Source organism: Eurypyga helias, unplaced genomic scaffold, assembly GCF_000690775.1.
Source record: "Eurypyga helias isolate BGI_N326 unplaced genomic scaffold, ASM69077v1 scaffold7118, whole genome shotgun sequence".
NCBI classification, from domain to species: Eukaryota; Metazoa; Chordata; class Aves; order Eurypygiformes; family Eurypygidae; genus Eurypyga; species Eurypyga helias.
This window is the reverse complement of record NW_010268792.1, coordinates 105,837-121,137: the sequence shown is the minus strand read 5'-3', so window position 1 is coordinate 121,137 and position 15,301 is coordinate 105,837. Positions and strand designations below refer to the sequence as shown.

Genomic DNA, 15,301 nt, shown 5'->3' with positions numbered 1-15,301 from the left:
GGGCGGGAGCCGGCCCCAGCCCCCGGCCTTGGTGTGGAGCAAGAGCCGCAGTCGGTGCCCCCGGGGCAGACCCGCAGGAGCTCCCAGCAGCCCGACACCCTAGGGCAGCAGATACCTTTGTGCATAAAGGAGGAAATGGTGAGGTAAGTCGGCTCGCACAGTTTCAGCCGTGGAAATGAAACTTTCTTAGAATTTCTGTAAGGGAATGAAACTTTTTTACTAGCAGGATTGATGGGAAAATTAGTCCAAAACACTCCCACGGCAGATGAATTTAAACTGTGTCCACATTCTGCGGGGCGGGGGAGTTGTGAAAAAACCTCAAAAGGCAAGAGTTGCTTTTACCTGAGGAGCCGTTCTTCCTGCGTCTGACACAGACAGGCCTGACAGGATTTGGCAGTGCCGCCAAGGGTCGGTGTCCAGCCAAGGTCCCGTTGCTCTGCTGCAGCAGGCACTGCGTACGCTGGTGGACATCTCCGGGGGAGTGTCATATTGTACATCTGCCAGAGCACAGACTCTTGTTTTGGCCCTGGCAAAACAGGACCTTTTTGGGATCCATTTAGAGGAACTGAGGTATGATAGCACTCATGCAGGAGGACCTCATGTAGATGGCAGTGGGTATGACGTAAGAATTGTGCATTGAAACTAATATATTCATCCATTCAGTACAACTAGGTATGCTGGATTTAAATCAAATCAGAATGGGTTGCTTTTTGACCTCTGCACTTCAGAACTTAAAAACACAGAAGTTTGTGAGTTAATGAATAATACGTGCTGATTCTAGTCACTTGAATATTATGACTGCTGACCAACTTCAATCCCAACTCCCTCTTTGCAGGATTAAAAAAAACCCAACCAACTCTCAAATGCTCAAATGTTACTCTGCAAGTCCTGTTCCATTTCATGTAAAACAACAACAAAGCAAATAAAACCATGAAATAACATCTATCAGCAAGCAGCTGTGTGGTACTTCATTGCTGGCTGGGATTAAACCACAATTATAAATCTGACAAACATACATAGTGGAGTAGATTCAAAGTACTACTTCAGTTACTTAAAAGGAACATTAGATTAAGTTTTCTTGGCTAATAATTTAGCCTTCTAGCCCAGACAGTGGATACCTTAACTGTCTTGGTACATATTTTTGACACACTTTTTTCCAATTTTATCCAAGAATGGGACAGCTCTGATTGGTTAACAGTAGTGATGCCCAGTGCTCTGTAACTTTAATTTAGATTAGCCACTTCATCACCTACAGAACCATTTTTTTTTTACTATCTGTTTTTCAGTATATCCCCCCATGCACGCATGATACCTAGCCTCCTCTTTCCTGCAGACTGTAAGCCCTTTAAATCTCGAATTCTAGGAGTAAGGTCCCTGGGATTAATCCTAGGATTTTTGCTTAGCTTTCCGACAGAGAGGGCAAGTCAATTTAGTCCTTAGATGCCCTACGCAGCCACTTTTTTTTTTTCTCTCACCCTTTTTTAAAAAAGAAAAAAGATAAAACTAAACCAACCAAACAAAAAAAGAATCACAAACAACCCAGAAAGTGAGGTTACACATTCTTGACCATTTACATCTTCACTGTCCCTTAGAGAAGCCTGTGTTCACATGTGACCCCAAATCAGTATCTATAGACTTGCAGTGATAGGTACCCTTCAGGGTTTTTTTTCTCATGCATGCCCAGTACTGCATTCAGAAATGTGTTACAAGGATGCTAGGAGCCCCAAACACCTAACTTCTGAAGTCCACTGTCCACTTCTAGCTGCCTAGTGTACAATTATTATATTATTAAATTCTAGCAACAGAATCTTCAAGCTGAGTTGCTCCTGCTCTCCTCACTCCTGTAAAGGCCACTGTATACGCCCTGCTCAATAGTAATATCTGTAAATACATAGTTTTTAAAAACAAGTTTTTGAAACTCTAGTGCAATATAGTGAATATATTTTATGTTGCTGCCATATGCATTTCTGTAGGTCTGTTCACTGACTCCTGAGGAGCATCTTACTACATGTTTATAAGGAGGTCATGATATGCGAGAATCCAGATAAAGACGTGCAGTAATACCCAGTAAGGCCCAGAAGACAACCTTTTGCAGGTGGTAAGTACAGGGCATTCCAGTAGGACCATGTTGTGTAAACCTCCCTATTTCTACATATTTTGCCTTGACCTTGTAACTATAATATTTAACAGAGTTGGCTGTAAAACTGTAGTTCCATGCTGGGTAAATTGGGTCAGCTTCCCCAGCACATCTCAGAGCCCCAGATGACTACCTATTAGGATAACAACTTGATTTTTCCAGTTACTGGAAAACACAGCCTTGCTGAAATACAGTTCTTAGGAACACTGCACACACAGGTTGTAAATTCTCCCTGGCAAAAAGGCCAGATAAAAACTAAGGGAAAGTTGAGAGTGAAGATGCATTTAAATTACTTTTTGACTGATGTTCTCTTGTTCAAAGGGGAACTCCTGCAAAATTCCATAACACCCTCTTCTGTGGAAGAACTTGAACTGTGATAAATCCATGTATGTTCATAGAACTACACAGATTATTTTAGAGACAAGTATCATCATGTTCAGGACTTCATTATCTCAGTGCTTAATACCAACGCAATACAAGGTTGAACTGGTGAGAGTTTTAAAGCTTGCCCACGTGAGAGGCTCTGAACAAACCAGTTAAAAGGGTATAGGCTTCAGTATTAGGGTTCTGGCATAAGGCAAGACACAATGCTGCCTTTGAGTGTCACTTGAGATAGTATTTTTAGGAGCTCTCTAGCCACTGTGTATGCTGTAGGATTATAGCCTCCAGCACTACCAGAGTATGCCAGCCTCTGAATGCGATTCCAGGGATTCTGCAGAATCTACCATCTTTACAGCCAGCAGCTAGGTCAGTTGTAGGCTTAACAGCCAGCATTCTGTTATTCTGGAGGCACCATAATATCTGATGGCATTATAGATCCCATGTAAAAATAAGCAGGACAGTACTTGTTCCAGAGTCTGTGAACCCTACCAATCTAAATAGTAAGTGTTAACCACCTGTAAGACCAAAACCTACAGGGTTTACTTCCTCAGGAGGAGGGTTGATTGCTTCATTATGGTGAATCTCCACCAGAAAAAAAGAAACAACTCACATCATAATACTTTTCCCAGATTATCAGGGCCCAGGCCCATGTTCTACCAACCCTGTCAGCCATCTGCTGTTCCTGAAACAATAAAGTCCTCTGACCCACCATTTTTGCAGGTTAAACATAGGTGCTTCAGAATTGTATCCCTTCATCACAAACAAATCAAAATAAGTAAAAACATCTCTACCTTTGCATCTTCCTCTGCTGTATCACAGGAAACCACCAACATGTTTTTCCAAGAAACAGTTCCTTAATGTTCTCCACCTATAAAAGACAACCACCTTCAGCTGGGATCAATTTTGAATTAGCTGAGAATCAGCTGTGTGAACTCTGGGCTCAGACCTATCACCTGCATCCTCTTTTTGTTTTTTTTTACAGAGCAAACTGTTCTTCATGGTTGGTTGTTCATTTTCCACAAATATGAGGGTTTGCATAGCCTATTACAAGTTTTTCCTAGGGAAGAGTAATAAATATATGCTTATTCTCATCCTTTCCCTGACGAAAAAAATGCTTTTGCATATGAGATTGTACATCAAATTGTAAATAAATATAGTTTTATGTGGAAGAAATTTAAAATTTATTAGCAACCTGCATCTAATTTTGTTACAGAGTTGGGTCTTAAGGGCTTACATGCACTCTCACAAACTGTACGTTGTAGAGTTTCACCCAAGAAAATGAGTACAGTTCTGTTCCACTTTCAGGAAGAAAAAAGCTCATTATTTCAGTGATTAAGACATGTTTTCCCTCAGTGAAAAACCTCAGACATTTTACAAAAATACAAGGCCAATATTACAAAGTAATGGATAACTATGAAACTTGAATGTGTGAAAATCAACATTAACAACCTAATTAATTTCTGAAAAATTAGATTTCACAAAGTTAATATACTATTCAACATATTTTCAGGAGAAAGGTTGCTTGTTTCTTTCAGATGGGCAGTGCATTACAGTGTAACAGCCTCTGGGTAAGTTGTCTCTAGAATCCAAGGCAACTGCTTAGATAGAAGCCACAGGCCAGGGAGAAATACTATTTACTGCCAAAGGGTATCCATTTCCACTAATTGTTTGTACCAAAAGGAATGGTTCAAGGGGAGAGAGCAAGAAAAACACACTTCAGATTGGCCAGCAGTGTGGCACTTATATGGGATGTGAAAATCTTGCATTTAGTCGCTGTCCCTGAACGGTGCAATACAGAGCTAAACCTGTGTTGCTTGCAAGGCTCACAGGCTTTTCTGAAGGTAAAATGTTGCCCTTCCTACTCAGCCTGAGGATCGGGTGTTACTAGTTGTAACTGTCCTCAGAGCACTCCTGCTGGATCTGGGTTTGTGAACTGGCTGTGTCGTATCACCCGCTGTCACACACTTACAGAGAAGTTTATGAAATCTTTGGTTTTCTTAAATTCTTACCTATTACTACAAGGTAAGCAAAGGTTTCCATCCTTCATGGTTTTGGCAAATTCTTGAAAATGTGCTTCATGTATCTACCTCAGGAACAAGAAGCAAATCAGACTCAGGCTGCACACGATACGAAATTGCATGCCACTTGACGGTGCAGAGACTGCATTAAGAGAACAGTAAGGCAGCGAGTTTCAGCGTAAATGTTTACTGGTTTATTGGCATTGTTGTTAACCTTCTGGTTAGTGAGAATGAGTAACGTGTATCAGTGTTAATAGAAAATGACTGACATTTTAGAGGTCATGCACTGTAATAATGCTTACATCTTAATTAGGATTTTTGTTTGTTTGTTTTTGTAGGGTGAAACACTGGATTTTTGTTAGAAATTCTGCGAGCTGTACTATAAGTAAAGATGTCATACTTAATGACAGGAGTTAAATGTTGCCGTCCTGTGAATCAGATGCACAAAATACCTGGAACTCTGTTTAAAGCACACATATTAAAAAACATATTGGGCATCAATGAACAGCAATTCCAAATTTCACGTACATCATCTCAACTTAGTTCCAAAAAGGCAAACTCTTATAATTATGTCATTGTTGGAGCTGGATCAGCAGGGTGTGTATTAGCCAACAGGTTGACTGAAGACCCTCTCAGTACTGTACTACTTTTGGAAGCAGGCCCTAAAGATACCCTTATAGGTAGTAAAAGACTGATGTGGAAGATTCATATGCCTGCTGCATTAACGTACAACCTCTGTGATGAGAAATACAACTGGTATTACCACACAGCATCACAAAAGCATATGGATAACCGAATTATGTATTGGCCACGAGGAAGAGTGTGGGGGGGCTCCTCTTCTCTCAATGCTATGGTTTACATTCGTGGCCACGCAGAAGATTATAATCGATGGAGCAGGGAAGGGGCTATAGGATGGGACTATGAACATTGCTTGCCCTATTTTAAGAAGGCACAGACACATGAACTGGGGCCAGATCAGTACAGAGGTGGAAATGGACCCCTGTATGTGTCAAGAGGGAAAACAAACCATCCTCTTCATCATGCATTCCTGGAGGCAACCCAGCAAGCTGGGTATCCTTTCACAGACGATATGAATGGCTACCAGCAAGAAGGATTTGGCTGGATGGACATGACTGTACACCAAGGTAAATCAAAAAGGGGTCCTTAAGTAGTTTGTTTTCTGGCCCACCAATGGTACTTCTGAAAGCATTTTGGAATATGGAGATAAAATCTGCCCTGAATGCAGATTTGGTTGTTGAGGTTATTGACAAGCTATGGCACTCTGTAATTACACCCTCTTCGTTTCACAGCAGCATGATGTGTATTTTTTTGGGTGTATTTCGTTGAAAATTGCATTGGCATGCAAGTCTTAATTCATAGTTAAATTTGGGAAGGAGGCTTTCAGAATGTCATCGTGAAATTTGTTATGTTAAAATCTTTAGTTAGTATACCAAATCGCATTTGCTTTGGACTGTCAGAATTTCAAATGAAGGCTTTCCCTCTGTAAACATCCTGATGGTTATTGGCCAAAATCTTGAAGAATACTGAGGATGATTATTTTGATGTTTAATGCAAATATACATTGTAGGTCAGAGATGGAGCACAGCTAGTGCTTACCTTCGCCCAGCAATATCACGCCCGAATTTGTCAGTTGCAGAGAAGACACTTGCAACAAAAATCTTGTTTGAAGGAACAAAAGCCATCGGTGTTGAGTATGTGAAAAATGGGCAAAGGAAAAAGGTGAGAGATTTTTATTTTCTGGTATGAAATATATGAGTAAAAGCAAAAATAGGTGGTTTTGTTTGTTTGTTTGTTTTAAACAAGCTTTTATTAAAAGTGGCATTTTACTATGAAAAATGTCTGTTTTTCAGATGCTGTGTTGTCTCTTCCAGTATATGATTCCTTGTCTAGTCATTGTACAGGACATGATATTTCAGCTGTATCGATTTAGAGATTAGCATCTCCATTATATTTCCATCTCTTATTACTGAGGGGACAAGCCATAACTTGATGTTATGCAAGAGTGTTGTGTAAAGTTTCTGGCTGGAACCTATGGTGCAGTCATGCACTGCCTCAGTGTATTGACTAGTGTGCTGAAATGCTGATGTTTCTGAAAAACAATTCTGAAAACGCTGTTCTGGCATAGGAAAATCCGTAAAAGATAGATACTGAAATCTGAATGGCTGAATGGCATAATGAGTCATTCACTTCTAAATTGCCATTATGTATTGAGATTTGGGATAGTGATGATGAAATATAATGATCAAATGAGCTTTATGGTTGTTTGTGGAATGAATATTTTTCAGTCTCAGCCCAACTGCCAGTGAACATGTGATCAGGAAGCTTCTATTGCCATTACAAGTTAACTGTGGATAAACCGTTCCCTTTTATGCAGCTTTCAATCCATTGACTTCTGTAAGACCTAAAACATTCTCATTTCCCTTACGTCTTTAATTTTACAGCTGATTATGCAGGATGTAACTAGGAAATTGCCTAAAAAGGATTTGTATGTTAATAACTTAAAAATTTAGTCACAAACAATTATACAGCAATTAAAAAGTGTAATAGCAATATCCCAGTGAGGACAGTACAAATTTTGATGGTTTGAGTTCAGCAGACATGTTCTGTGTCTTGAACACCTACTGAAAGTTAAAATGCAACATGAATAAACTGTTCTTTCATTTTCTAATGCACAGATCTGTTGTTTTCTAAGTGGATTGATAAAATGATTATCACTAACAATGTACGACAGAAGTTGCAGAAAATTTAATTGATTTCATGAGCTATTAAATGTCTGCGAAAACAGTGTCTCTACCTGCTGTTCTTGTGCCATTATCGAGGTTAATTCTGTTGAAGAAAGTCTCAGAAAGCTGATTACGTATGATCAAAGACTTCCTGAATACTGGACCACTTTAATTGCAAAAATCTCTAATTGATAGGAATTTTCATACATATTAATACATGTATGAATTACACATAGTGAATGATACATATTTATAGCATATATCATAAAAAGTACACCTTCAAAGTATTTCCTTTCCCTTTTGTTTCCTCCCAACATGAAAATTGCAGGACTTGTCTGCTTTTACTTTCTGGAAAATTTTATACCTGTCAGGATGGAAGAGAGAATAATTTTATTACGTTACAAACATTAAGATGAGATGCTTGATTACATTAAGGTGTTTTTGTTTTTACAGTCTATTTTAGGTAGGATCTCTTTTATGTCAGTCATCAATAAAGTTAATAGATCATCTAAACCTTATTCAAGCGTAATTCAAAACCTGTTCAAGATAGGGAAAAGACTTAACTTGTTATTGCAGTGGACACTGGAGTCCCGGAGAGTTGCCAGGACTCCAGTAAGCCTTCTGACCTTTAAAAGCAGGGAAGGTAGACTGAACATTCCTGGATTTTCTGACCTCATAGTCAAGCAGAAAATCATATTTAAAGGGGAAACGTGTTTTTAATGTATTTTTCCTTATTGTATTTTAGCGTTAAGTACAATGAAAGACTGTCTGTGGGCTAGGAATAATTACACTGCTGACTTTGCATGAGCGTAGACTGAACAAGCATCATTTGAATGCTACCTGGAACAAACTGGTAGCAGTTCAGTGTATACCACAGAAAACATAAATAAGTGATATTTGTATAACGTGCAAAATGCAGATCTAGGTATTGATTCAGCAGTCATGGATATGCTGTGCATTAGTCTTAACACAGTAGTGATTGCTCAGAGCAAAACAAGAATGAACAAAAATTATCAGCACTGGCTATCTGTCAGCAGTATCAGATAAACAGTGTGGAAACCTTATCAACATTTATTTTCTTACTACATTTTGATCTTATTACTGGCAACAATCTCATTCACCATCATTCTGTGTAGCTGAGGTGTCCTTCAAAAGGATAGGAGTAGTACAAGTTAATATGCACTCTATGCTAATCTGTTACCACTCCATACTACAGACAAAAATAGTACTTTTTAATGCTGCTTTAGAAAATAAAACCAAGCAGCTATTCATGATTGCACCTTACATTCTATGAAAGTGGAGAATGAGTAATACCAGATATGTTTCCGTGAACCCTTGTCGGTTTTGCTTGCTAATGAGAGGAAGTTCAGGGACATAATTGTCTGCCTCATCTACTTTTCCCTCACTGTGCCCACACTGACACATTAGAATTCACAGACAAGTGTTATGGTATTACTTTTTGCAAATGTCTATTGCTTTAAGACATTGGACTAGCTTCGGTAGCATTAGAATTTGCATTAAGTATAACTAGTTGCTTACTTATATAAATTATACAAGTAAGCTTATAAGTAGTTTAAATATAAATACATAGTTTAAATGTAAATTATATAAGTAAACTTGTAAATTGTTTCTTCTGTGGTGCAGTTATTCTTTCATAAGGAGAGATGAATCTTGAATCTTTTTTTTCTAATGGTCAGAAGTCACTATTCAGTTTGTAATCAGCTGTCTCACCCTCAGTGTGTATACAAAGGATGTCTTATATTTCAACAGGCAACATATGTGCGACTAGGGAGGATGGAGTCCATCCAGTGTGTGTGGTGTGTTCATGAGCCATCTCATTGGAATAGAAAGGGATAAGTTTGAACAAGGTTGGGTTCAGCCACATCCTTTTTCAAAGAGTAAAGGGAAAAGGAGGGGGGACTATCAATATTTTCTTACTCCACACAGTTTTCCCCTTTTACAGTGAAAAGCACTAAGGAGGGTAATTCTGATCCTAAATTTAAGAGATGTAGCAACAGGAAAGAGAGAGCCACAGAGAAGGATTTTGGTATTGCTAAATGAGAATGTTTTGGGGCAGAAATCCTTGGAAATAAGATGCGCCAAAAACATGCACTGCTTAATAATAATAGGACTTTTTTTGCTCATTTCCTTTTAGGTTTTTGCCAGTAAAGAAGTTATTTTAAGCGGAGGTGCCATAAATTCACCACAGCTGCTTATGTTGTCTGGAATTGGCAATGCAGATGATCTTCAAAAACTGGGAATCCCTGTTGTTTGCCATCTTCCTGGTAATTTTAGTGTTTATTTTAACCTTACATCTTCCTATGGATGCAATTTAAAGACCATTAAATGAAACAAATGCATGAAATTCAGTTGTCTTTATATCAGGTTGTGTGGACTGAAAGTGTTACAAATCAGTGGAAACATGCATGGATTTTAGAACTAAGCAATAACTCCTACACTTTCTTCACTACATTTGATAGTGAAAAATGCCTTACTGAAAAATGCCACTGAGTACTTCTAAAGCAGCATACTTACCATTTAGAATTTTGAATTAGTTTTGATCCACAACAGATTGTATAAAGTCCCACTGTCAAATATACTCAAATACAGAAGGAATAGCATGAAATTCTCCCTTAAACTACTGTCTTTCGAAGTCCTATCTGGCAATTTTAGAACAAGCGATACGTCTGCCATGAATGAAATTTCTGTTTGCATTCTAGTTACGCTATGTTTATGTAAAACCTTATTCTGATATGAGCAAAAGGCTAATATAATTCATGGTCTTGGTCTTAGTCATCACTGCCCTAATAAGAGGTTAGTTTAATTCCCATTTATACTGTTTTTTGACTGTAAATGTGTATAATCGTTCTGTGTGAAAAAACGGGGTTTTCTCTTCCTTTCTTCCCCTTTGTCCCCTTTTCTGCTCCTCCCAGGAGTAGGCCAGAACCTTCAGGATCATTTAGAAGTGTACGTCCAGCAAAAGTGCACCAAACCTATTACCCTATATAACGCACAAAAGCCAGTTAACATGGTGAGGATTGGTCTAGAATGGCTTTGGAAGTTTACAGGTATGAAACGAAGTATGCAGTCACTCTACCGTTGATTGCTTTAGAATGATTACAGCCTTTTAACCATGAATTTCTAAGTCTGGGAGCCTTCATATGTAATTTTTACATGTCCTGGGAAATAACTGGAGTTTGCAAATGAGCTTGAACTATTTCTTTTTTCTAGATCAGGGTCTTTTAAAACAGTTACTATATCTTAGAAACATAGAATCTTTTAGGTTGGAAAAGACCTTTAAGATCATCAAGCCCAACTGACAGCAAGGTAACAAGTGAGGTTTTTATACTCTATTTTCTAACATTTTTATACATCTTTTCATTTTAAGAAAAAAATCTACTTCTAAATCTTGGTGCTGCTGAGCAAAGCTGGTGTAAGAAAATGAAAAAAAAGTTCTATTTGAAATCAGTGTCATGTCAGTGAAAATATATTGTTGAACTGAATTAAGTTTTCTGTCTGATTGCCCCAAAAGAATTAGTTTGTTGCACTGATTAGAAACCTGTAGACTGGCAGGGAAATCAGAAATTACTTGTGTTAAAATGAGAGTCATTACTTACAGTAACCCAGCTGTAAGTTGTGCTTTAAAAAGAATCTGTGAAAGTAATCCTTGAGATCAGTACAATAGTTTGGCTAAATATGAGGACTTAATCACTTGCTGAATTATCATCTTAGTAGCTGACAACTATGCTGGGTATGTGTGGCTTTTTACCGTGCCACACATAAGTAGATATCGAGGGCTGACTCACGCTTTTAAACAGATGTGAAAGTAACGTCACGTGAGGCGCATTGCAGACTCTTCATCTTTCCCCTTCAGGGCAGGCACTGTGGATGGCTCTGCCTCTTACACGTAGCTGAGGGGATAACTATACTGCATGTCACAGAGCATGTAATGCAGCAGTATCAGGGTGCTACAGACGGTTCCCTCCACATTTGTTAGGATCCTGGCACCAAGTCCGCCTCTGGATTTAGACAGTAGGCCTGCCAGTTACACTGAGATAACTGTAACATCCTGCTCTCAGAATAAGTGGGATTTCCGAAGTGATGCATACTTACATTTATCTAGTGATTAAAAGGCAGATGAAAGTGATGCATATTGCTTAAATTACAAGCTGTTCATAATGCACTTGCATTCCTTCCAATCTCCACTGTACACATGAATTAGTCATAGTAGTGAAACCAAGGGTCAAGAAATGGAATTCCTGCTTTTCTGAGGTCTTTTAATGGCATTTTCTGTGATTTACACTCTCTAGGTGAGGGAGCCACTGCACACTTAGAATCTGGTGGCTTTATCCGCAGTGAACCAGGGGTTCCTCACCCCGACATTCAGTTCCACTTTCTTCCTTCTCAGGTGATTGATCATGGTCGGGTTGCTTCCACAATGGAAGCTTACCAGGTGAGCTGTTTAAGAACATATTCCAATAATGTTCTGTAGCGAGTAGCAAGCAGATGAAAAATTCTATTTATAGTATTTTATTTATAATAAGCCTATTATAAATACTGATAATTTGGTTATATACTGAAAAATTCTTTGTTCAGTATAATACAAAAGAACTGGCTTAACCTCCTACATTGGGGAAAGATAGGATGTTATTTGGTATTGCTGCCAAAATTGTGGTACTTTTTACCTTTGGGAAAGTAGGCAAGTATTGAACTGCTGTTGAAATGTTTGCTCTAGTGCCACAGTGCTATTGATTAGGATACTATTGTGCTAGATCCTGTACAAAACTAAGCCAAGGTGTTCCCTCTTCCACTGCAGTTTATACAGAAGTTTAAGCAAGAATGCATGAGGCCACTCATTTATTCATTGTCACAAATCCAAGCCCCATTTTAGACAATGATCTTGATCCCAAAGTCTGTGCTTATGCTGGGGAATTGTCACTGAATGTACATGTTTATTTTGCTAACCTCTTCAATGATGCTAGTAATTTGGTCTGATTGCTGATTGTATTTGAATGCTCTGCTACAGCTGAATGGTTGGAGTGGTTGTATTTTAAATGAAAACAGCTCTGAGTTGATAAGACAGGTATATTCCCTTCCCCTTTTGGAATATCGTGTTTGCAACAATTCAAATAAAATGGAAAAATACTCAGTGTCATTTTCCATTATTTCCCTTTAACATTTGCATTTGCTTAATTTGTAAAGACTGTCCAAATTGCAAAAAAAAACCTTCATAGAGAATTTGGAAATAAGTCTGGTGGGATTGTGTCATGAATACAGCGTGGGTGTTGCAGGTCCACGTGGGACCCATGAGGAGCACAAGTGTGGGCTGGCTAAAGCTGAAGAGTACAGACCCAAATGACCATCCCATCATTGAGCCCAACTACATGTCAACAGGTAGGTGCAGCCCCTCCGTGCCCTGTCAACTTATTTCCTGCCTGTTTCAGTAACAGATTTTCATATCTACCCAGTACCAGTTCAGAAGGGCTGGTTGGTGCATTGTTACTTATTTATCATTTATAAAAATCAGTTACTATCAAGAGCAGCCATTGTGCAAAGCACTGTATAAACCAGAAAGAATTCCCTATGGGGGATGCAGTCAGAGTTCTTAGTGTTTGCTGTGTCATGCTGTTCTCCCGTCCTCTGCTTGTGAAGGAACGGATCTTGCTTGCTCCTTTGTGCTGAGACTAGTCCTTGGCTAGACAGTGGGTATAGTGAAATAAAGAGCCATTCTTCATAGCTCACCTATTCCCTTTTGGGACTGTGCAACGTGAGTGACAGTTTTGCTCACAGTCAGTGTAAATATCTGTGACTTTGAAAAATATCCTGCTTTATTATGGCTTTCAGCAATAAGTGAGAGACTTTCCCTCCAACCTTTTTAATTTGATGCTGGTTTTTTCCGTTATGCATTTTGTAAGTATTACTAAATTATGGGTGTACTTACGGTTTTCTTATTTTCTCTCCATACAGAAAGAGATATTTGTGAATTCCGCCAGTGTGTCAAGTTGACCAGAGAGATCTTTGCTCAGAAAGCTTTTGAAAAATTTCGCGGGCCTGAAATTCAACCAGGAAACCACGTTCAGTCTGACAAAGAAATAGATGCTTTCATAAGGCAGAAGGCTGATAGTGCTTATCATCCTTCCTGCACCTGTAAAATGGGTCAGCTTTCAGATAGCACTGCTGTAGTTGATCCCCAAACAAAAGTAATTGGCGTTGAAAACTTGAGAGTGGTAGATGCTTCAATTATGCCCAGCGTTGTCAGTGGAAATTTGAATGCCCCAACTATTATGATAGCAGAGAAAGCTGCAGATATAATTAAGGGCCTCCCATCACTTCAGGAGAAAAATGTTCCTGTGTATAAGCCCAAGACCTTGGAAACACAGAGGTAAACAAACGTTCTCATCCTTTCACATATTTTGCTACTTAGGCTTTCATCAGCATATTGGTATCTCATACTGAACCATGCCAACAAAATAAATACCATGCAAAACAACATATCCTATTAAAATAGCTATTAATTTGAACCGTTCTCTGACATTAGACTACCTATTCATTTCTTTAATCAGTTGGCTTAAGCTGCTTATTTTAGTTAAACATGACCTTTTGTGGTAAAATTCAATTTTTTTTGTTGAAAAGAAGCTATTTCTAAATGACAGGACGGTTGTGCACATCAGCCAGAGATACTGTGCAATTGCATGAGGAGTGGAAGAGATTAATATCTGCCATTTGGCAAATCCTTATGGTATGCCTTGTTATTTAAAGGAAGGGTTCTACCTGCTGTGAGCGTTACCCAGGGTAACCGACAGTCAGTAATCCCCACATCCTGCAAAGAATGGTTAAATAAATGTAAGCATTTATACAATTCCGTAATCACAGGCCAAAGTAGTATCTATCAAAATTCACGAGAGAGAGGATCCTGCTTGTGTTCGGAGTCTGACAAAATGTGGGGTTTTATTAGAGGAATGCACAGCTTACAAACCCTCACTGAAACTTAGACTTCACCACACACAGCAGTCTTAACTGTATGGCATTCAGCAAGAAGACAGAACAGGTGCTGATATTTATAAAAACTGGTAAACTGGAATTTCTCCTTGCTTTTTTCGCAAGGGTCTTAGTGTTCACAATCAAAGCTGATTTAGTTGTACTACATCATTTAGCACAGTAAGAGGTCTGCACTTCCTATAAGGTCCTAAGGTTACAGGTCTTTGAGTGTTTGCAAAAGGTATTTCTCAGCAAATATTCTGAATGGTGCCTTAATACCACTCAAATTTTTAAAAAAATTACAGCCAAGGTTGATTTAAAATGCAAGGTTACTCACAATAACTGCATAAGGTCAGATATTGATGCTACAGGAAGAGATCTTGTTAATTAGAAGGCAAGTAACTAATTCAGGGAACCAGTGCTAATATTTTAGTTAGGACTTAAATCTTTGTTTTGCTATCTTCAGATGTGTAAGCAAGGTACGTGATCTTTCATAGCTGTTTTATGTGTCACTAACTTTCTGATACTGATTTAAAAAAAAACCCAAATCTAAAGATCTTTCGTGGCTGTTTTATGTGTCACTAACTTTCAGGTACTGATTTAAAAAAAACAAATCTAAAGAAATTGAACTCATTAAATTGAATCCATTGAATTGCTTGGATTTATTAAGTATTCCAAAATAACTTCTGACTAAGCAGCTGTCAAATTATAAAATAAAAGGGTCTGTAGACTAAAATTCTCGGGAGTTGTGGTAAACAGAACAAACTTTTTTTGCAGAAAAAATGGCATTTTTACATGGTATGAGCAGATTGTAAAAAAACTTGCTGACTCAGATGTTGGCTAGAGGGACAACTGCAGATGTTTAAGGCAGATTCTTCTACCTGGTGCTGCTTGCTGTAAGGCAGTGGTTGGGAGCCCTGCTGCTCACTGAGGGAAAGGACCTGATTCATTGGAGTACCTGCATAAAGACAAACAAAAATACCAAAGGAGGAAAATGATAGCGGAGAACTCTGCTCCAAAAGGAGACAGGTAAAGCCCTTCTA

The 15,301-nt window shown here is 38.6% G+C and overlaps 1 protein-coding gene across 1 annotated transcript; it reads left to right on the top strand.

The window, feature by feature from the left end:
• Positions 1–4,927: 4,927 nt before the first annotated feature.
• On the top strand, positions 4,928–13,755 carry CHDH (choline dehydrogenase). The gene is made up of 7 exons (XM_010157850.1): positions 4,928–5,681; positions 6,125–6,276; positions 9,436–9,565; positions 10,214–10,348; positions 11,591–11,733; positions 12,572–12,674; positions 13,248–13,755. Exons 1-7 carry the CDS (start codon positions 4,928–4,930, stop codon positions 13,664–13,666), a joined length of 1,836 nt encoding a protein of 611 aa, XP_010156152.1. The 3' UTR covers positions 13,667–13,755.
• The last annotated feature ends 1,546 nt before the right edge of the window (positions 13,756–15,301 follow it).